Source organism: Zootoca vivipara, chromosome 5 (genome assembly GCF_963506605.1).
Source record: "Zootoca vivipara chromosome 5, rZooViv1.1, whole genome shotgun sequence".
Classification (NCBI taxonomy): domain Eukaryota; kingdom Metazoa; phylum Chordata; class Lepidosauria; order Squamata; family Lacertidae; genus Zootoca; species Zootoca vivipara.
This window is the reverse complement of record NC_083280.1, coordinates 23,808,384-23,830,838: the sequence shown is the minus strand read 5'-3', so window position 1 is coordinate 23,830,838 and position 22,455 is coordinate 23,808,384. Positions and strand designations below refer to the sequence as shown.

At 43.4% G+C, this 22,455-nt stretch overlaps 1 protein-coding gene across 2 annotated transcripts; it reads right to left on the bottom strand.

Annotated features, from left to right (window-relative positions):
* Positions 1 to 1,451: 1,451 nt before the first annotated feature.
* Positions 1,452 to 20,914, bottom strand: IGSF10 (immunoglobulin superfamily member 10). 2 transcript variants are annotated; one of them, XM_035134070.2, is made up of 7 exons: positions 20,776 to 20,914; positions 18,493 to 18,740; positions 16,713 to 16,842; positions 16,022 to 16,412; positions 8,621 to 13,009; positions 6,471 to 7,371; positions 1,452 to 4,620 (listed from the first exon to the last, which is right to left on the bottom strand). In XM_035134070.2, the coding sequence occupies exons 1-7, from the start codon at positions 20,842 to 20,844 to the stop codon at positions 2,718 to 2,720; spliced, it is 8,031 nt and encodes a 2,676-aa protein (XP_034989961.2). In that variant the 5' UTR covers positions 20,845 to 20,914; the 3' UTR covers positions 1,452 to 2,717. The 2 variants fall into 2 exon arrangements, with proteins under 2 accessions (XP_034989961.2, XP_060130453.1); XM_060274470.1 differs by lacking the exons at positions 18,493 to 18,740; positions 20,776 to 20,914 and having other exon boundaries at positions 16,713 to 16,922.
* Positions 20,915 to 22,455: the final 1,541 nt, after the last annotated feature.

Here is a 22,455-nt window from a genome sequence, read left to right as displayed (position 1 = left end):
CGGCGCAGAGCCGCCCGCTGTGGCGCTCTGACTGACGGGTGGGCTCTTCCCCGGACTCAACTCTCGGGCCCCGGACTCTCGGCCTGACGCCCCTAAAAGCCTGGCACCTGGGTGCCCTGCACCCCAGCGCCTATGGGTAAGACAGCCCTGGGGTCAGATCGGTATTCTGTTTCCCACACAGCCACATCCAAATGCATCTGGAACAGTCTTCACCAACTTAGTATGTAGTGCACGTAAGTTGTGGGCTTACTGTACACACATGGCTAGCAAAGCCTAATTTTCTCTTTACGTGGATCAGGCAAAAGATGAACCTCCCATTAGAGCAGGCATCCCCAAACTTTGGCCCTCCAGATGTTTTGGACTACAGTTCCCATCTTCCCCTACCACTGGTCCTGCTAGATAGGGATCATGGGAGTTGTAGGCCAAAACATCTGGAGGGCCGCAGTTTGGGGATGCCTGCATTAGAGCAATATAAAAATTATGGATGCTGCTCTCCAGAAGTTTTTGGACTATAGCTTCCTGGCCATTGGCCGTGCTGGCTGGGGATGATGGGGATTGGAGCCCAACAACATCTAGAGAGTCACAGGTTCTCAACCTTGGTCACAGCTGTTTCATTCTTACAGATTGGGAACAATCTGACTGCAGAGGCCAAGGACAGGTTGTGATTGCTCTAGACCTGTAGCCGTGCAGCTGTTGTTGGACTACATGTCTCGCCAACCCTGACACTGGCCATGGTGGCTGGGGGTGATAGGAGCTGAACAACAGGTGGAAGGCCATAGGTTCCCTACCAGTGTTCTATACCCTTTAAAAACATCACACCAGAACACTCTGTTTTCACATTATTGGGTAATATTATTACATTGTGCTGCTCACAATTGTAGAACTCTTTTTCTCTTGGATATTGTGAAAGTTTTGCCTCCATACAGATCCTGTACTGCAGAACAAAGGAAATACTGTCAAGGTGTTCCTGTTATATCTGCTCAGGTTCTGGATGTCCTCGACCCAGCAAAGACCAAATTTGGGAATACAGCATATTTCCATCAGGTGAAAGGCTGTTCCTGCTATAGTTTTGCCCATAGTCAACAGGCATGATAGTGGTTGTAATCTTTCCAGGAAGCAGTGTGGTGGAGTTGCCATCCTCCCTTGCCAATGCCAACAGTTCTGACAGTCTTGGCCTTGGCAGAGAGGCAAGACAAGATAAGTGAAACATGCATTCAGATCCAGGAGTGGAGCAGGTAAACCATATTTAGGTCTGGGCTGGTACTTTTTTGTTTTTTTTAGGTCTGGGCTGGTGTGTGTTTTTTAACCAGCCAGTTAGAATAAACCACAGTTTCCTATAGTTCAGACATACCAGGAAAAGGTATGCCATTTGCAGATTTTCAGTTAAATGCACATTTCTTAAAAGGGGCTTGAAGTATGAATTTTATTCAGGTGAATGGAGGTCCCAATAAAGTAGCTAGCATCTTAAGCATATAGAAAAAGGTTAATTCTCGCTTTCCCTCTTGAAGGGATAGTGTCACACAGCAGTTGTGGGCTTAGGCTGGTGGATCAAGATTTGTGCCATGTTACCTGTAAATTCACCTGTTCTGCAACAAGCTAGATGCAGAGAATCATGTATGGTCTATGATGCAGTGGGAGTTCTGTGCACCGCCTGCGGGCTGTGATCCAGAATTCTCCTACTCTGCCTTATATCACTAGAGTCAAAGTTCTGTCCTATGTGGCATCTATAAACATATATCTTTTGCGGCTGCCCTAAAAATATAATTGACAGGCAACATAAAAATATTTACAATAAATAAATAAGGTACTCGGCGCAATTTCTTGGAGACAGCTGTATTCTGTTGAAGTAGACCAAAGGTTCTTACTTTGCATCATGTTTTCAGCCAAAGTGCCTCCAGATGCCCAGAAGAAACAAGAAGAAAAGTACACTGCCCTACTGCTTCCTCCTCAGTCTCTGCTAATGCACTGCATACTTATTAAACTTAAAGGCACTTTATTCTTTTTTATGTAAAATGTTTAGCAGCTGAATGGCAATTATACATCTGCACCTCTTTATATGCAGAGCTGATTGCTTTTTTATTTTACAAAAATAATCCATATTGTCTTTAAAAAAAACCCCACAACCCTATCAAACTATTTTCTACTGGTTCTTCCATTGCCCCACAAAAAAGGACTCCTGCATGAAAGAACTAAATTTCAGTATTACAAAACTGGCAGCACCTTTTTGTTTTTTTAAAAAATGGTAAGATAGATACAAAATATTCATATTTGTCCACAAGGTAACGAACACCCATCCCATTTCTTCTTTTTTCTTTACCGGTACGTATCTTCTATTTCATACTTCTTGTACTACTACCAAATGCGAAGTAAGAAACAACTTTTCAACAAACCCATCCTTGCACTAAATATTTCAAGTTACATTGCAATGCATTTGACTGTCTGTAGTCAAGATGTATGTGCATTTGACTGTCTGTAGTCAAGATGTAGTCAAGATGTAAGTTTTCAAAGTCATTTTAAAAATACCTCTTAATATATTCATATCTGAACATGATACAATTTTTCTCCAAATCTTTCTGTCTGTTACTGTGTCTACTGCAAACTGAGAATCACAATTTTAATGAATCCGACATGACTGCTTTTGATTAAACATCTTCGAAAGCCAAACTTTGGGTCCTGATTAGCTTTCGTTATCAATTGTTCAGGCTGCATTTCTCGTCTCAGATAACTTGAACGTATGTTACTGTGGAATCGCTGCCAAGCTGGTTCTTAGCCATGCACTTGTATACGCCAGCATCTGACAGCTTTGGATTTTGAATTACTAATGTTCCTGGTGGATGGAGAATTTCACTTCCAGGTGGTTTGCTGCCTGTGGAAAGTAACGAGTGGTCAGGCAGCTCCCATGTAATTTCTGGATTTGGTATTCCCAGTGCCATGCAGTGAAGCTGAACTGGTACCCCAGCCACTGTGCGGATATTCCTTGGCGGTCTGTTTGTAATCCGTGGCGGGTGTGCCACAATCATTACAAAAACAACTACTGTTGAATCGCCAGCGTAGTTTTGAGCTTTGCATGCATAACTTCCTCTGTCGTGGATGGTGGTTTCTCTGATAATGAGGGTGCCATTTTCCAGTAACATATATCTCCCATTAATCTGAGGTCGGTCTAGGACGTGGCCGTTGGGGACTGTCCATATTATGCTTGGCTTGGGGCTTCCGCCAGCAAGACAGTGAAGGGATAACGGTTCCCCACTTATGCTTTTTATTGTTCCTCTGGGGAGGATAAAGATGGTGGGTTTCTGGCCAACTTCCAATATGATCAACTTTTCAATGTAGCCAACTTTATTTTTAGCTGCACACCGGTACTTGCCTGCATCTGCTTTAGAAGGACTGTAGATGACAAGGGTGCCATTGTCCCCCAAGAAGTAATGGAGTGTTCTAAAACCACTGGAAATCCTTGTGCCATTGGGTAACATCCAGATTATCTCGGGAGGCGGGTTTCCATCGACAGAGCAGTTCAAAAAGGCAGTTTTCCCAGCCTTTGCTATTATTTTCTCATTAAATGGATTTCTGAACATTGGTCTCCTTAGCATTTCTAACACCTCCAGCTGGACCACCAATACGCTTTCTCCGCCATCGTTACGTGCCACACAGATAAACTCTGCCGTATCTGAAGACCTTACATTACGAATTTCAAGAGTTCCATTTTTGTGTACTGTTATTCTACTCCCATAGTATGGGGCTGTTAGGAAAATATTGTCAGGCATAATCCACATGATCTGGGGTACAGGCGTTCCTTCAGCTCTACAGTCTATTTGTTTCTTTGAGTGTTTTATGGCTGTTGTTTTAATGACAGTCTTGTTTGTATACAACCCATTGATGAGAGGCGGTTTAGAGATTACTTCAAGTTTATAAAGCCTTGTATCATCCCCACCAGAGTTGCGAGCAACACATATGTATTCTCCAGCATCTATGAGCCTCACCTTTGTGACGGACAAGGATCCATTAGCATGAAGAAAATACCTGTGATTGGAAGCCGAAATCATGTCGTTGGAAGGCAACAACCAGAAAATGTTCGGCTTAGGTTGACCAGTGGTTTCACAGCTGAAAAGTGCAGTGTCTCCTGCTGTGACTTTTGCATAGGTCTTGGAATTCTGCTTGATCCGTGGCACCGCTGCTAGCACTGTTATGTGCACTTTCATTTCGTCTTTCCCAAGTGTGTTTTGAGCATAACACGTGTAGTCACCCTCTTCGGCTATTCCCACCTTGTTGAAATACAGTGTCCCGTTGTCAAACAGAGTGTACCTACGAGCCCTGTGCCCACTGTCATCTGCTTGCATCACATTGTTGATCATTGTGCCGTCTGGCAAACTCCAAGATATCTCTGGTTCAGGGGACCCGGAAGCTTTGCAGTCCACTTTGAAGTCCTTCCCGTAAGGCACCAGTTTCTTAAAATACTGCTTTTGATCGATCTTTGCAGGCTTCATTGTCACGCTGACTTTCATTAGGATCAAGTCGTCTCCCATTTTATTCCTAGCCACGCATATATAGTCACCAGCATCCTTTTCTGTGACTCTTTCAACAGCCAAGGATCCATTGGGATGCACATGGATTCGACTGCCCATTCTAAAAAGCAATGGAAGAAAGGAAAGGTGTTTAGTCCAGTATACTCAAGAACAGGCATAGGCAAACTCGGCCCTCCAGATGTTGTGGGACTACAACTCCCATCATCCCTAGGTAACAGGACCAGTGGTCAGGGATGATGGGAATTGGCTCAAAACATCTGGAGGGCTGAGTTTGCCTATGCCTACTTAAGAACATAAGACGAGCCCTTCTGGGAGAAGCCAAAGGCCCATCTAGTCCAGAATTCTGTTTTGACAGCGGTCGACCACATGCCTATGGAAAGCCCACAACCAGAACCTTATATGCCAAAAAAATACAGAGACCCTAACTGTAAAACTGCTGGTTCTCAATGACATTATAACTTAAGAATTAAAGACAAGCTAAGATATGAGTGCATTGAGTAAAAGCATTTGGGGGTTCCTTTGAGTCCTCTTTAGGAGTCATTAGTGGAGAGTATGGCTGCACCAAGTAACTCCTCCCATGGCATCTGTGCATATAGTGTGAACGTCTGCACAAGGTGGGTGGGCTTCACCCCTAGATGTATGTGCAAAGGCTTCCATGTTGGCTTATATCAGAATTGTGGAGGATTCCAGGTTGCGTGGAAGCCTTTGAAAGCCCCCCCTTCCTCCATCTATAGGTACAGCTTGACTTGGTGGGAAATTTCCTTTGTCAAATGTAAAAGCGAACTGCAAGCCTACTTGTTCTTCATATGACATGCACTAGTTTGGATCAGGAAAGTGCAAACATATCACTCCTCTGTTTGGAAGCCCTCCAGAGAGCTGGCCGATGTTAATTATGTGGACCAGACTCCAGGGATCTGCAATCTGTTTGGATTTAGATGCTTTGTTTAGGTCAGTCTAGAGATCACAAGATTTGTTACTGCCAAGCTCTAATATGGAAACCACTGGCTTCACTTAAGAGCTCAATTGATGCTTAGTGGCCAAAATGCTGGGCATAACTGCATTACTATGAGTTCAAGCAAACATGTCCCCCCCCCAAATTTTTTTTAATGAAAACAAAGTACTATGATATTGATGCTGTGGAGCTGCAATGAGGTTTGAATGGAAATAATACATTTACAAACAAGAACTCATAGGAGCCTTGCTTGTCCCTGAAGTGGCTGTGGTGAAGACAGCCCTAACTGGACTGGAACAGTATGGGAAAACATGCTTCAACCCTTAAATCATAAGTCTCATTCTTAAATACTGTAGCCCTGTACTGCTCTGGCATCTAAAGGTGCACTCCAAAGCTTCCACACCCTGTTGGTGGAGTTTAAAAGAATGCCAAGACCACAACTGCATCTGCAGTCATGCCTCTCACAGCATCTTGGTAGAAAGGTCAGGGCAATGGGCTGGTGGCTGGCAAGAGAGCTGGCTGGAGAAACATTTCCATCAAATTCAACCACTACCACTCCACAGCCTGGTATAAGGAGGGTTTGGATTGTTCTGCAAGTCACTCAGCGAATGACAGCTAGACACCCCTCATATCAAAGTACCAGAGCAGCTCAGCAAAGGGCATCAAGAAATTCATTTGTTTGACACAAAGGCAGAACAGTTCATTTGTCCCAGAAGCTTTATCGTTCTCCTCGAGGCACAACACTATCCAGTGTAAAATCCAATGGTCCCAATATACCGTACTTTTCCATGTTTAAGACTAGGTTTTTTAATTTATTAAAAAAATTATGTTCAAAATTGTTGGGTCGTCTTATACATGGATACAATCTCCTCCCATTTTCTCAATGTGGAGTCCCCCCCAAAATAGGGGGCGTCTTATACATAGGGGCATATTATACATGGAAAACTATGGTAGCTAATCAAGCAAATAAATAATGCTGTGATTTTCACGAGACCTACCTGTGCCACTGATCCACAACAGCTTTTGAAGGTAATCTCCATATTATCTTGGGTCTTGGCTCTCCTGTAGCTGAGCAGTTCAGAAGCAACCTGTCCCCAAAATTCAGCTGAGTCAGTCTTTGAGATGAAACTGTGATTCTGGGGACTGTATCGCTATGTTCTACCTGGATGATTACCACTCTCCTCTCTGAGCCAGTGGAGCTGGTGGCTATGCATTCGTAATTCCCACTGTCAGAAGGACTGATTTTCCTGATGTAAAGGGTTCCATTAGGGAAAAGGAAAAATTTGCCATTGATATACTGCAAAGGCTTCACCTCTGTTCCATCGAAGAGAACCCAGTGAACGTAGGGCTGTGGGTTTCCTTTGGCAGTGCAGGGCAGCTTCAAGCTTCCCCCAATATTCTCCAACATACGTTGCTTCTTCTCTTCCAGTATAATGGGTGGCGCAGCAATAACTTGCAGCCTCACCGTCATTGTATCTGAACCAGCTGCATTGCTCGCTGTGCATGTGTAAATCCCTCTGTCGTAAATGCTGACTTTCTTTATCATCAGCGTGCCATCTGCTTGCACAGAAACAGCCTCATTTCCCATAGAAGACTCTGAGATGTAAGTTTTGTTTGCAAGGATCCATGACACGGTAGGAATGGGACGGCCTTCGGCTGTGCATTTCAGGGCTACTGGCTTGTCAGAGTGAACAGTAATAATTTTGGACCTTCCCTCCAGGATTCGAGGTGGATAAGTCACCACGGACAAAGTGACAAGAAGCCTGTCGGAGCCATGCTGATTGGCAGCCACACAGAGGTACTGGCCACGGTCCTGAATGTTGATGTTCTGGATGGAGAGAGTCCCATTGGGAAGAACCTCAAATCTGTTATCACGCTTGTGTTTTGACGCATCAACCCCTAGTTAAATGAGATGGAAATAAAATTAGCCTAATCTCTGTATTAAAATCTTACTTTTTTATTTGCTTGGCAAATCAAATGGTTTTTATTTTGGTTTTCTTTACTGCATTTCTATTGCTTTTGTGCTTCATCCCTTTTCTAAATTCTTCATCCTAAAAGCCCCACTTTAATAAACTACCATATTTACTCGAATCTAATACTCACCTTTTTTTGGCCAAATTGTGTTGCAAAAATTAAGGTGCACGTTAGATTCGATGGCGCATTAGTCTTCAGTAAATATGGTATTTTCGTATATATTAGGGAACCAAAAAAATCAGCTGTAAACTCAAATTATCCTTTCGTATGCAGTTATATAGTAAGTAGAAGTAATATGCAGGTAAGTCATCAGAGTTGCAGCCCTGCATCAGAATAAGAACATGGGGAGCTGCCTTATACAAAGTCAGACCATTGGCTCATCTAACTCAGTGACTGGCAGTGGCTCTCCAGGCAGCAGCCTCTCCCAGGTGTATCTGGAAATCACAGAGATTGACCCTGGGACCTTCCACATGCAAGGCACATACCCTACTGCTAAGTAGGGCTGGGCGATATCTGGTTTTCAACATCGTGATATATCAATCTGAAATAAGGATGGAGCTATGTAGAGGCACTGGCTGGCTTCACAATTTCTCCCGCATCGTCATTTTTGCATAACACACACACATACACACACACACACACACACACACACACACACACAGATAATGATTTGTGAAATATTGCCAGATCAAAAATTATGAAACCGATATCCCAATACGGACTTCAAACTGGTTTTGGGTGATATATTGATATATCTCCCAACCCTACTGCTGAGTTATGACCCCTCCCCAATACTGCTTTTCAAGTCCCACGGAAGAAGAAAGGATTTCTACAACTGTGTTCAAAGGCACAATTGTATTTATAATACCACATTTCCTCTAAGGAGCTCAGGGCAATACATGCGTTTCTTTCCCCCCGCTCTCCATTTTGTCCTCACAATTGCCTGGTGGAGAAGGCTAAAGTAGGAAGTATGGCTGCCTCACACTTTTGAACCAGAGTCCCCCCAGTCCTAGCCCAACACACGAATCACTATAACACAATGGCTCTCATTGCACCCTCAAAACTCAACCCTAGGGCTATAACCATTCTTAAGATATTAATACTGCCCACACTACATCCTAGCTTGCATCATGTGTGTGTGTATAAATATTCCATGTAAACTTGAGAAACGTACCTGATGATATCTTGGTCCAGTGTATTATTGGCCGAGGGTTCCCACTGGCTTCGCAAGGGATGAAAGCATCAGAACTAGCCAAGACAGTAAACGCTGCCAGTTTTCCTCCAATTATCCTGGGTCTTGCGCCCCTGCGTTGGTGGAACAAATCTAAGGTCATCTGATTGGTGGTAGGGACTTCCTGGTCTATGGTCTTCTCAGCCCAATTCTTCACGAAATTGTTCTTATTCTTCCTCCACAAAGGAGTATATTGAGTGGAGCTCTGTGGGGATTTAAATATGCCCAATGTGCTCACCGTGAAAGTCTCACCAGTTTCTGCAGCCTCCTGCCAAGACAATTCCCCCTGCCTGGGAGATGCAGTGGTTTGTGTGATAGCTGGCATGAGTGTTGTTTGGGGTGCTAATGGGCTAGGAGACTGTGTGCTGGGGTATCTTGCATTAGTAGGAGTTTGGGTACTTATCTCAGTTTTAAGAGAAAAACCTGCTTTTGTTGTTTGGCCTTTTTGGGTAGCTTCCCATCCTACAGTCTGATTTGATTCCTTATCAGCACCCACTGTAGTAGCCTGAGTTAGTCTGCTGGACTCTGGTGCCTGTGGCAACAAGGATGTGCCTGGTATCGCTGTGATTGTGCTGGCTGTGTCCAAGAAAGATACAGTGAGTGGGATCACAGTCACAGGTTTTTCAGAAGATGAATTATCCACTGCTATCTCAATAGTGACCATATTTTCAGTAGGGGTGTTCCTTATTAATACCTGAGTGGCTGGTGTGGATTTATTCTCTGCAATCGTGTCAGTTGTGCCAAGCCTGGGTGTCCATGGTGTAGTTCTAACTGCATCCATACTAGTGGATTTCCAAAACAGTTCATCTGCTAGGGGACTGGCAGCCTCCCTTAGGCTTTCAGCTGTTGTGAGAGCAGGAGAAGCCGTGGGTTTTTTGGACACTGTAGCAGAACCTTTGCTGAGAATGATGTTTCTGTAGGAAGACACAGGATTTTTCAGAGGCCTTCTCCTCCTCTGACCCCTCCTTCTGCCTGGTCTTAACACTTTGAATCTGGCAACGTTAGTTTTAACATGGCCAGTAGTAGTTGGAATGAGAATTGGTAGGATGCTGGTGGTGGCATCTGTTTCTTTTCCTAGAACAGTTGTAAGACTGGAGGCAGATGCTGAAGATGGCAATTCTGCAGCATCGAGCGATAGCAGAGGGACTAGTTTTACTAGCATCCTGTTGTCACTGGTGGGCTGAATTAGGTGATCATCAGTTTGGTTCTCAGTCTTTGAAACAGCACTTTTGTATGTGGGTGATATTGTGTACGCTGGCACTGGAACTGTAGTTTGGAGAGGCAAAAAAGATACTCTAGGTGAGGGTTCTCTGCTTGTTTGCATCTTGGGTTCCTTCTCCAGTAGCTGCTTTTGTGCATCATTGCTTCCAAAGAAATTATGCAAAGGAATTTCCCCTGTTGAAACAACGGAAGAGGCCTTAGTTCCAAGAGCAGAAAGGGGAGATTTCATAACCAAAGGTGACATGGCAGATGTGGTTTCCATGCCAGTCCTGGGGATATGGATAGTTGCCTTTGGGAGTCTGATGCTAAATGATGGGTTTGTGTCGGTGATTCCTTGTAATGCTGCACCAGATTTTACTTCTCTGTGCGATACAACTTGTGTGCTTTCAGGATAGAAGGGGATTGTTGTTGAAGTTGTGTGCTCTTCAGCTGCAACCAGTTTGTATCTTGAGAATGCCCAAAACTGATTTACAGTGGTTGCTTCTGGGTGATGAGTTTTAAATGATGTGGAAACAGGGGCTTGAGAGACAGTCTGTTCAAGAGATTTGTTGGGAGGAGTTAAGGCAGGTGTGCTCACTTCTACAGGAGGAGGTGGAGTTGTACTTGCTTGAGCAAACCGTGATTTAACAAAAGCAAATCTACGACCTGCAATGTTGGAAATACGTCCGGGTCTAATTATTCGTCTTCTACTAGAGATTTTTCTTCGTCTGCTATACTGCCTGGGGGGGAGTGGTGGGTTGTGAGTTGTAGCACCCCCAACTATCTTAATCTGCTGGTGAGGGGCAATGGTTGAACTTGAAGGTAACCTAGGCACTATTTTTTGTGTACTGTAAGCATACATATGCCTAAATACATCATCATCGGGTACATTGGCTGTCACTAGAGATACCTGATGATTGGATTTCTTTGATACTTTCTCAGTTGCCTCTGTAAATAAATCAGGTTTTTCAGTATTTTTGTGGGTAGTTGAAGACAGGGTACTCTTGGTAATATCCATTGCTGGTGTAATTGGTGGTGTGGCTTTTAGATGCAAATAATTTCTCCCAGATGATATCAAGCTCTGAAAAGTACTTAAAGCTTCTGTAGAAGTACTTGGTGGACTATAAGATGGTGTTGTTAATGGCTCCATGTAGGTAGATAGTGTTTGAGATGCTTTGAGAGAAGTTTTTTCAAATTTAAGTTCTGCAAGTAACTTCTGGTTCTTGGGTGTCTTGTAATTCATAACCACTGGGCTGGTTATTGAAGTTGTGGTTTCTGTAACCATGCTGGATGTTGCCAAAGAACGGAAATCATTTGACATGCTTCCAAATTCTGCTGTCACTACATTTCCAGAGGCTTCTCTCAGAGTGGATATTGCAGGTCTTTTAGTTGCTAGTAGAATAAATCCTTCCTCTGGAAATATATCATCTCCAGATGTCTCTACCAGATTTTCAGAAATCTTTGAGGACAACAGAACCTTTACTGTTGGTTTTGCTGTGGCATTTTCTTGCTTTCCTGGAAAAGTGGATTTTTTCTTCGTTTTTTCCAAAAATGCTGCCCAGCGCAATGGATCAATTCTCCTAGTGGAAGGATCAAATTGCCTCAGGCGCCCTCTAAACCGTTTGCTCATCTTGTCCTTGTTGCGCCTGTAAATCTCTTTACGATTGGCACTGGCTTTGTTCTGTATGGGCTGATTTATATATGAATCTTTAGTGGGTTCCTTGCTGGTTCCTTGAGTTTCCCTGGCAGTTGAAGGATTTCGAGGTTTGGTGGTAACTTTGTACTCTTCATTGCCAGATCCTTCTGCTGCTTCATCCTCTAGCTGAATATCGAGTTTTTGTGACCTGTTCAAATTCCTTTCAACTAGTACTTGGTAAACCAAAATATCAACGCCATACTTATTAGCAGCGACACACGTGAAGTAACCAACATCCCGGTCTGTTGTTCGTTGTATTTTTAATGTGCCGTTGTGAAAAAGAAGCTTGTTTTTTGAAGAGTGGTGAAGAACCATGTGCTCAGGTAAGATCCAGGTAACAGGGGCATCTGGGGCACCTGTAGACGGGCATGGAAGGTGAAGTGTGTCACCTAAAAATATGGAAAACTGAGGGCCGTTTAAATGGCTGTGTTCTATATAAGGATCTATCACAGTAATCCTAAAAGTCAGGACATCAGCATCAACATAATTGGTTCCTATACAGTGATAAACTCCACTGTCAAAATTATCTGCTGCATGCAACATGAGTTTTCCAGATTTTTTTATCACAATTCTCCCATCTTCACTAATATATGGAGCTCTAATCTTGCTCCCATCTGCTAATACCCACTCAATTACAGGGGTAGGGTCTCCAAGCGCTTGGCAGCCCAGTTCCACAGACCCACCTACTAAAACGGTGTATTCAGTTATTGTGGTGTTTTCTCGTAAGATCATGGCCCAGTTTTGCCATTCTGATTTTGGGAGATTAACCGGGAGGGCAATTTGAGCATTCGTGAAATACTGGATGTGCAGAGTGTTGAGAGTGGTTGATGTCCTGTCCAGCTGCAATGAAACTTGTCCCTGCATCAACCAGGAAGGCTCAGCTCTCAGTTCAGCTTCTACATCAGTGAATAGCTCGTCATTTTTGGAATCTGTCTGCTTGTACTTATAACTGATGTAAGGCACTTCTGTCAATAACAGTTCCCTTTCCAGTTTTAACGGAGAATCACTGTAAAGGGCCAGGATGCTCCACAACTGCTGAATATACTCGTGGTCAATGCTACACACCAGGAATGTTGACAAGGATACTTCAAGTACTGTGGTGTTGTCGATTTTTTTTAGTGTAGCTGGAGACATCTTTGCAGGCTTTTGCACATTGCAGATCAGGTTTGCTCGATTTCCAGCTTGGTCTGTCATGTTGAATACCATGGATCCTATGGGAGCCATAAAATCTCTGGGAGAAACTGACGTAAAGCCACCATCATCGGGAGCAGTGATGTTTTTCGATTTCAAGGCTGGGTCTATAGTTGGCTTAACACAATTAAAATCGGAGGGTTGCATGCCACTTAACTGCTTGCCTTTAAAAATTCCAGGATTGGTACACAATGGGCATTGCACAACACCAGAAACACCTCTGTCTTTTTTGCACTTGACAACATCTGGAAAGGAGATAGAAACAGTAAAAATCATTTTTGCTTGACTGATTCACGTATAAAAGCAACAGGTCCTGCTGATAGATATTTCTGGTGTCCATGAAATATGACAGACCTCAGTCAGCTATCATTTGGATCTGTTTAGGAGCCAGCCAGTGCAGTAATTGATGATTAGCCATGGTTACTACAGAATGTAATTGTAAGGAACCAGAACAAGGACAAAGGCCTAGGACTCAGCCCTCAGAACGAGCACAAGGGCAAGAGGATGCAAGATGTAGACATTAGAAAAATTACACAGAAAAGACAGATTTGGGTAAGGCCACAAGTTTAATGCCCATTGCCCAAAGTTTATGTTGGAATCTGAACTTGGGTCCTGTGTCTATTCCCCATCTTGCTTCAATGTGCATGTTCTTGGTCCTAGATTCTCTCCCCCCCCCCCAATTTTCTAATGGACATGCAAATGCATAATTGCATTCAGAAAAGTGTCCGTTCCTTGCCCACCACCCGTCCAGCAACAAAATAGTTCCGAACGATAGAAAATATCTACTCTCCCACTCCACTAGTTAGGAATGCTTCTACCATGGGTTTCAAATTATTTCAAATGAGTGGACGTATCATTTTTAAGAGGTATTCCATTTTTCTACTTGATATTGTAATTGGAAATATATTAGAACACGTTGTTGTTCTGTCTGTTACTCATTTATACAAGTTATTGCAATAAAAACATATGCTGTAGGATCAAAACAGAAACCTATGGATGGCACTATCTTTAAACGGTGGCAAATACATATTTGGGGTAGGAATTTTGCCAGACACAGTTTTATTTGAGATTGATCTATTTTTGGCAGCTCCATAATGTGAAGTTTGTAACACAAGCTTCTTGCCACATACCAGAGAAGAGGGAGGAAGTTGGATTTTTCTCTTATAACTATGGGATAATATAAACAAGAGAGGAACAAAGGCTAAATTCTGTGCAAGAGCTGTCAAATCTCTAGATCATTTTGGTGAAAATTCTCATTTCTGTATTATCTCTCCATGGAATCATTTGTCAAACACATCTTTTAGTGAAGTAGTCCAGGGGAAAAATCCCTTCTGTTTACAATTAGTTATGAAAACAATGGAGTCAAATGTAGCAAACTCTACTGTTCCATTAATAAAGAAAATGTGACTGAATCTGCAAACTTGAAAGTGCCCCAATGTAAAATGAAATACATTAAAATATTCCACATTCATGATCAAGAAGGCTGCAACATTTTTTTTAAATAAAAAGGGCACCCCAATTAATCTGGCATCAGATTTTTTAACGAATACAAGTACTGTTGGCCGTAAAACTGTACAAAAACTAGGTTGCAGGCACACTTGAGGAAAAGCTTCATCTAATGTGCCAGGCATGCTGTACATGATGCACAATCTTAAAACAAAATCCACGTGAGATTTATTTAATCAGGTGATAGTCCTAGTGATTAGATTTTATTTGAAGGAGGATGTTGTCTCTCATATTTTCTTTTCTTTTCTTTTCGGTATACGATGCTATGCTGAAAGTCCTAACAATTATTGCGGTGTTGTGATTCCTGGGCACTGAAAATTGAAGTGCTGGCAAAAATTAGAATAGCTTAAAGGAGACCACCACAGTTTGAGGTATTTTCTTACACATGTTCTGTGGGAAAATAGCTCGTTAAGTAGCACTGCCAACAGAACCAATGGCCCTTTTGAGGAAGAGTACCCTCTCACAGTACCCAGGTGGCGCTGTGGTTAAACCACTAAGCCTAGGGCTTGCTGATCAGGTCGGCGGTTCGAATCCCTGTGACGGGGTGAGCTCCCGTTGATTGGTCCCAGCTCCTGCCAACCTAGCAGTTCGAAAGCACGTCAAAATGCAAGTAGATAAATAGGAACCGCTACAGCGGGAAGGTAAACGGCGTTTCCATGTGCTGCTCTGGTTTGCCAGAAGCGGCTTTGTCATGCTGGCCACATGACCTGGAAGCTATACGCCGGCTCCCTCGGCCAATAATGTGAGATGAGCGCGCAACCCCAGAGTCGGTCATGACTGGACCTAATGGTCAGGGGTCCCTTTACCTTTACCTTACCCTCTCAATATGAAGTAGAGAGTGTGGCTATTGGGGAAAAAGAAGTCTTATTGGTGGTCCCCTTGTTGCAGGACAAGCTATCTGGGGTGGGGGTGGGGACTCACTGACACCTACATCAATGCATTTTCAACAGCAAATGCTGTTTTTTGTTCTTCCAAGCTTTTTAACATAATTGTATCTGCCTAGGGCTTGCCGTTCAGAAGGTCGGTGGTTCGAATCCCCGCGATGGGGTGAGCTCCCGTTGTTCGGTCCCTGCTCCTGCCAACCTAGCAGTTCAAAAGCACGTCAAAGTGCAAGGAGATAAATAGGTACCACTACAGTGGGAAGGTAAACGGCGTTTCCATGTGCTGCTCTGGTTCACCAGAAGTGGCTTTGTCAAGCTGGCCACATGAACTGGAAGCTGTATGCCGGCTCCCCCAGCCAGTAAAGCGAGATGAGCGCCGCAACCCCAGAGTCGGTCACGACTGGACCTAATGGTCAGGGGTCCCTTTACCTTTAAACATTGATAGCAATATTTCAGTCTCTGCTTTGATGGTGGTGGGTTCTTTTTAGCCCTTAAGAGGTTTTTTAAAAAACTTTTACCACGTTCTGTGCTTAGACTATTGGGCTATGGCTAGCATGGTGTTTTATTCTTTGTCGATGGTTCTGCATTTTTGTGATTTCTGATATGAATGGTATAATATGTTCTTAAATTGCTTTAATGCTACTACATTATGGGATAATTGGCACATAATGCAATACACAGAGTAACCACAAAGGCTTCAAATGGACCTTCAAACAGCCACATGCACCTCCTATTATTTTGGATGCTTTTTTTAATTTAATGGAAACCATTTTGGAATCCTTGTCAGAGGAGGAGGGTAAAAATGCTTCCACAAATAAACACAAGTTGAGTAAACACAAGTTGAGTATATAAATAGAGAATATTTGATACCTGGCTGCCGTTCCGCCCACTCACCAAACCATTTCATTTCGCAGTCACAAACCCAAGGGTTCCCGTGAAGGTAGAGGCTTTCTAACTCGGACATATATATGAAAATATCTCGAGGCAGAGAAGAAAGCAAGTTGTCAGACAAGTAGATATGCTTTATGGAGGATGTTTTGAACATCTGGAGGTAGCACAAGGTGACGAAAGTATCTGAGTGAAGCTGCTTGAGCAAATTTCCTTCCAAGTGGACTAGCTTCAGTGATGTAAGGCCATAGAAAGCTTTGGGGTTTACAAATTCAATTTGGTTATGATCCATGTGCAACCGTACCAAACTCATGAGACCATGAAACATGTCTGCTTGAATAACTTTGATTTTGTTATAGCTCATCTTCAAGACCTGTTGACAGAATAATAGTAATAGTAATAATAATAATAATAATAATAATAATAATAATAAAATAATCGAGCAAAATATGAACACCATCTGAAGAATAAAAATCAACCATATTCAAATGTTAAATTAAAGCAACGTAGCAGTTGGTTCAGCTGTGCGAACAACTTTTAAAATTGAAGTTAGATAGGCTGTAAACCTGCACGCATAGTATGTATGCTATTCGTTTTTTTAAAGGGCCGAAGGTAAAAATTTGGCACAGCTCTATACAGAACCAATGATGGATAATTCCCAGTTCATTCTTACCTGCAACAGGTGCAAATCAGAGAATGTCCTTTCTTGAATTGTATGTATCTGATTACTGTGCAACATCAACAACTCCAGCTTCTCCAGGCCAGAAAAATCTGTTTCAGTCAGTTTAACCAAACTGTTGTAACTGTAACAAACATTTCATTCCAGATCTGGGTTTAGTCAGTCAGCTATAGTTCAAAGGCAAAACAAACAAACAAAAACAGAGTCTCTCTTTTGCAAATAAGCAAATAAATTTTAGTTAAAACTTGCCATGTCAATTTCAGAATATCTTTATCAGTACAGTGGCAGGTGGAAATTCGTATGTATGAGCTCCCCTAGAATGAATGCCTATGCCTTGTGATTATGCCTCCCAAAGTACAGGTTACTTTATTTACTTAAAATAGATATATTCCACTTCCCAGCTGGAGCTCCCAAAGCACAGCAAACCAACAACTTTCCTATACAGTAGATACTCACGAATTCACAGTGTAAACAATAAAATGCTATCAAGCTTTCCTTGAAGCATACCTCATAAGTCATCAGCAAAGACCCTGGAATAGTTAGGCAGGGTTTATGCCTTAAAGATTAACCTCTTAGCGCTCTTTAGTATTCACAATAAGGGTTCATGTCCAGCTCTAGTTATCTGTCGCAGTGACTGCTTGCTAGCTTGCAAGTTTCACTGGAAGTAGTAAGAGGGTCCACTGGGCAGAGCAAGGGCCTCTCACCAAAGCACTGTTGAACGTAACCTGCACAGTGAACAGAGTATTGAACCTGCATTGACACAAATCATTTACTGAATCCAAATCAGGTGCCTGCAATCTTACTCTATACCTATCCCTAAAGCTACCTATAGTGCAGACAGGTATATGCAAGGTAAGGAGAGTTTGCATGAATTAGTGCATGGAGGCCCTGCACTACAGGATACAGCAGCAAATGATCAGTGCAGACCAACCATTTTTGGGGTCTCCACCTGCACTGGTCATTAGAGGCGCTTGTAACTAAGAACTTTTACTCAGATCAGCTTATTTCCATCTCCCTCCCTATCTATTTTCCTTTTGTGCTGTCCATTTTTAGAGCGTAAATCTGAGGGCAGAAACATTTTTTTTTAAAGAAATGATTTGTAAGCCACTTTGTGAGCCTTTTTTGGCTGAAATGCAAGGGGAGGAAATCTTTAAATAAGTAACAGCATCCCCAGACCTTTCCTCAGTCATACCATACCTATGGTATTGGATAGGATAACCCTGAGGCTTTCATCGGAATGCCAGGGCAACTAAGCATCATTGGACCTGCAATTTCCATGACACTGAGCTGCCAGGGATGTACTCTAGCTATTTTTTTTAATTAAAAAAATCTAGATACCGTTGCTTCTGATAATCTTGTGGCTGCATCATAAGAGGAGAAGTGCATGAGGCTCAGGCCTGTTGTTGCTTCTGTATGTAACGCTAAAGCATTGTTTAGTAACAGGTACAAGGCTGCCAGTATGAAACAACAACAAAACGGGAAAGGGAGAAAACTCATGTGATGACAAACACACACACGGTCCATCCTGTCATCGTAGGCAGGTTCAAACTTGGTTAATCTCTCAGTTGATCAAATGAATCAAAGCATAATTCAAGTGAAAGTTGATACACAGATTGGCAAGGAATGAAGCAAAGTGGTCTTTGATCTCTTTCAAGTCAATGAAATGGGGCTTCATGGATAAGTGTGTGCCCCCAGTTAAGTCTCTTATGGCATGCTAGTTGTAGGGTCTCCTTACCGCACATTACAAATTCAAGCAATATTGTTGTGAACCTACCCTAAGTTGATGCGCTCCACATTTGGGGAGATTTCTGCTGGGATGGTGGTGAAATACCGGAATGTGCAATGTACTTCGGTGGGTACATAGCAGGCACAGTGCTTAGGACATGCATTGCTGCGAGGAAAAGCGGCCCAGCAGAACCCAAGCAGAAATCCTAGAAAACAGGGGTTGCGTCTTCCTGTTCCTTCCATCCCGCATGGAGACCTTGACGCAACAGCAATCTTAGCAAGTGTGGACAAACAAAACTGTAGGGAACAGAACACAACACAAGTTATCGTGTCAAGATGAGACGTCATAAATTTGTATCTTTGACCTCAGGACTTGCTTAAAATAAAGCCGTACAGGAAAGGTCCTTGATATGTATTTTTTTAAATAACAACTCTGCAGGGGTTTCTTGTTTGTTTTTTAAGAAAATAACATTCCTTCGCAGCTTCTTTCTTTTAGTGAATGTGGGGAGGGGAGAGTTCGTGTTGACAGGTATTAAAAACTGAAATCTGACACGCTACTGAGTCTATTGTTCCAAATAAATAAGCCCACTCTTTCATTATTTAGAGTGTTCATAAATCTGTTTGTGGTTTGTCTTTGCCAAAAAACACGTTGAGTCCTTCTTTGCCAAGTAATTTAGGCCTCAGAAGAAGAAGAAAAATAAGGAGTTTAGAAGACGACTGTGGTGGTTAAGAAAGCTAATAAGCTATGACAGGACTGACAGCAGTTAAACTTTATCCCACTTTCCCCACGGTTTTTAGATTTTACAAGCAGTGCCCCCCTTCCGCCTCCTCCTGTTTTGTTAATGCTGCAGAATCAGAGCAGAGTTCAACCATAGATTAAAGTGTCACTGAGTAGCCTTATATTTGAAAAGAAAACAGCATTTACTATTTGGCTAGGTTAATTTTGGATTAATTAAATTGATATTTTGAAAGTACGGTAAATGCTAGATTTCCTGTACAGAGTCTTGAGCCAATACTGAGCATTCTATAGCACTTTTGAATGTATGAAGCACTCCACTTCTTAGAGTAATACATACTGAGTAATTAATTTCACAAGCTAGCATAATAATTGCAGAATCTGGAAGGTGAGAATGGTGGACTCTATTGCTCTAGCATGCAGCAAATGGTTAGGGAGTGTCAGGGAGAGGCAACTTCAAATCCCTACTCTGCTTTGGCAGCCCTCTTGGTTCCAGCCCCGCTCCTCCCCAAATCTCTGATAAGGCTAGTGAGTTCATGGCAGAGCCGAGCTCTGACCCAGAGGCTTTCTGATTCCAGCTACAGCAGCTCTTGCAAGCTGATGCACACAAAAGCTCATACCAATGACAAACTTAGTTGGTCTCTAAGGTGCTACTGGGAGGAATTTTTTTTTAAAAGTTTCTCAACATTCACCTCACAGACAAGAGAAATTTGTCGCTGTCCCTTTGCAGACAAGATTGCTGATTGTCATTATGCACGGGCATTGTTGGGAGATCTGCTCTTAGTTACTTGTTTTCTCTCCCTCTTCGTGCATGTGGTCTGCTGCATGAAAGGAGCCGGTGGCTGCATGCACAAAATAGTGATTGCGTAACTTGACCAAAGGGATGCTTGGCCGGGGAGCAAGAAAAAGTCCAGCCGGCAGCCTTTAAGTTGTCACCAAGGTTAGCCTTCCTTGGAGCAGACCCATTGTGTGCGTAATAGACAGGACTGACTTAGGTCCATTAATTTCAGTGCATCTAGTCTAAGTAAAACCTTTTGAAAGCAATGAATGACACCAATGGCACCCTTCCTTTTGCAGTTAGCACCCAACTTCTTTCAGTGATAAGCTAGGCTTCTGGAATGAAATCCATAGCACCACACCATTAAAAAAAATGCACCACTGCAATAAGAAGGAAATAAATTACAAATTTATTTTAAGCATGTCACTTAACACCCCCCTTCTCCAAAGCAGCTCAGAAATACCATAGCTGCCAAGTTTTCCCTTTTCTCGCGAGGAAGCCTATTCAGCATAATGGAAAATCCCTTAAAAAAGGGGATAACTTGGCAGCTATGGAAATACTGTAATCTCTACCGTACTCACTTGCAGACTGCAGCAGCAGCAGCAACCCAAAGTTCCCCACGCATTTAAACAAAAACACGTTTATTATGGCATAAGCGCTCTCGGACTAAAGTCCACTTTTATCAGATGCATTGAAGGCTTGTGCTCAATTGGCAGATGGCATTTTGCAGAGTCCTTTATGAGGGGGAAAGGATGGAGCCCCCCGCCACCAACTTGAGTTAAAGCCAGCCGAAAGAGAGTCTAGAGGACCGTCCTTACCTGCGCTGTACCCCTTTCTTTCTCAATAGCCCTCCATCTTCTCCTGCCGCCCACCGAGATCCTGCTCATAAATGGGGAAGCAAAAAGTTCACGAGCTTCCTAAGGCTGCGAGGGAGGGAGAAGCCGCCGCAGAGGTGAGAGGATGGAAGTTTGCAAGGAACACCAGAAACACGCCCCCGACCCTGTTGTGGCGCGAGGGAGGGAGGGAGAGAGAGAGAGGCTTGGCCGCCTCGCCAAGCGAAAAACGGAAAAGCCTTGGCGCGCTCCACCCGCCGGAGCCTCGCCAAGCGTCTGGGCTTCCCCGAATCGCCTCAAAGAGAAATGTTATGGGGCGGGGTGTCCACTGGCCGGCTCTCCCAAATGCCCGCTCTTTCTCTCTCCTTCCTGGCTTGCTCACACGCCCCCTTCCTCACATTCTCCCAGCGACGGGGGGTGGAAGGTAGCGTGGAGGCGTCGCCTGCAATGGGGCGCTCTACGCGCGCTCCAAAGCGCCCGGCCTTTACGCTTCGCACGTGGCGCCGAGCCGGGCTCTGGGTCTTTCCCCCGCCGCGGGCTTTGTTGCTCCCTTTGCGCCCGCTAGCCCTTTCCCGAGGGCGGCTTCCTGCTGGGGTCGTCTTCCGTTCGCGCCGGGCTGCCTGCCCCATACTCTCCTTCAAACTCTCCCGCTGTTTCCCGGGCGCTGCCTCAGTCAGAGCTGCTTTGACGCCCTCCTCACGGGTCCGTTTATCTCCTCAGTCCAAGCCCTTCCCAGAGCTCCTCTCTTGAGAAAGGAATTCAAAAAGCGGCAGCGTGTGAGAGGGCGTAAAAAAAGCAAGTGCGAAAGGCAAGACTTGTCTCTGCCAACACCTTTGTATGCAAAAAATCTAAAAGAGTGGTGAAGGGAATAGGCCAACCTATTATCAGAAGCTTATTGTCTCAGCCTCCTCATCTCAACTCTTTAATATTCCTCCTCTCAACTGGTTCCGTCAGAGATGGGGGACCTTTATGGGACAAAAGGCATGGGCGTAGCCAAGGCATGGCTAGAAATATTATTGAAAAGCAATTTGGAAGCAATTTTTATTTTTATGTTTAAAACCATACATCCAGGGGGATTCAATTCTGAATTGGATTTGAATTGCTTTATCTGATACCTCAGTTTTGGGCATTTCCCAGCTCTGAACCTTTAAATTTTGTTCTATTTTGCTGTCATTAGCTCACCTGGAGATGGCTTTATAACTTTTTGTTAGCTTTCATTGTATTAGCAGTGTCTACATAGATTTGTGAGCACTGTTCCTCTGTATGCATCCATTCTTATGATGGGCTTTGTGTCTTCTATTTTATTTTATTTTTGTATTTTATTATACAAAAAGAGATGTGCTGGATTCTAACCCTGCTTATCACAGTGGATCTTGCTATAGCAGTGGTGTCCAAACTTTTTTCAAAGAGGGCCACATTTGATGAAGTGAAGGGCCATGACGGCTGACCAAAGAGCCCACCAAAGTTGGTGAGCTTTTCTTAGGATTGTTGAGCTTTTTTTAGGATCGAAGTTGTTGAGGATTTTACCCCAGGAAGCTGCCACAGGGGCCAGATTAAACTGACTAGCAGGCCAAATTGGGCCCCCGGAACGGACTTTGAACATGCCTGTTGTTGAATAGTGGGTAAGAAGGATGAAGACACAGCTCTCAAAACAACCAGCTCTTT

Bases quoted from the DNA above. Each gene is read 5' to 3' on its own strand.
- IGSF10 (XM_035134070.2), bottom strand. From the start codon at position 20,844: ATGAGCAGGATCTCGGTGGGCGGCAGGAGAAGATGGAGGGCTATTGAG. The intron at 18,741-20,775 runs GTAAGGACGGTC...TGTTCCCTACAG, and splicing joins AAGAAAGGGGTACAGCGCAG to TTTTGTTTGTCCACACTTGC. The intron at 13,010-16,021 runs GTATCAAATATT...TCTCCTTTCCAG, and splicing joins GTGGGCGGAACGGCAGCCAG to ATGTTGTCAAGTGCAAAAAA.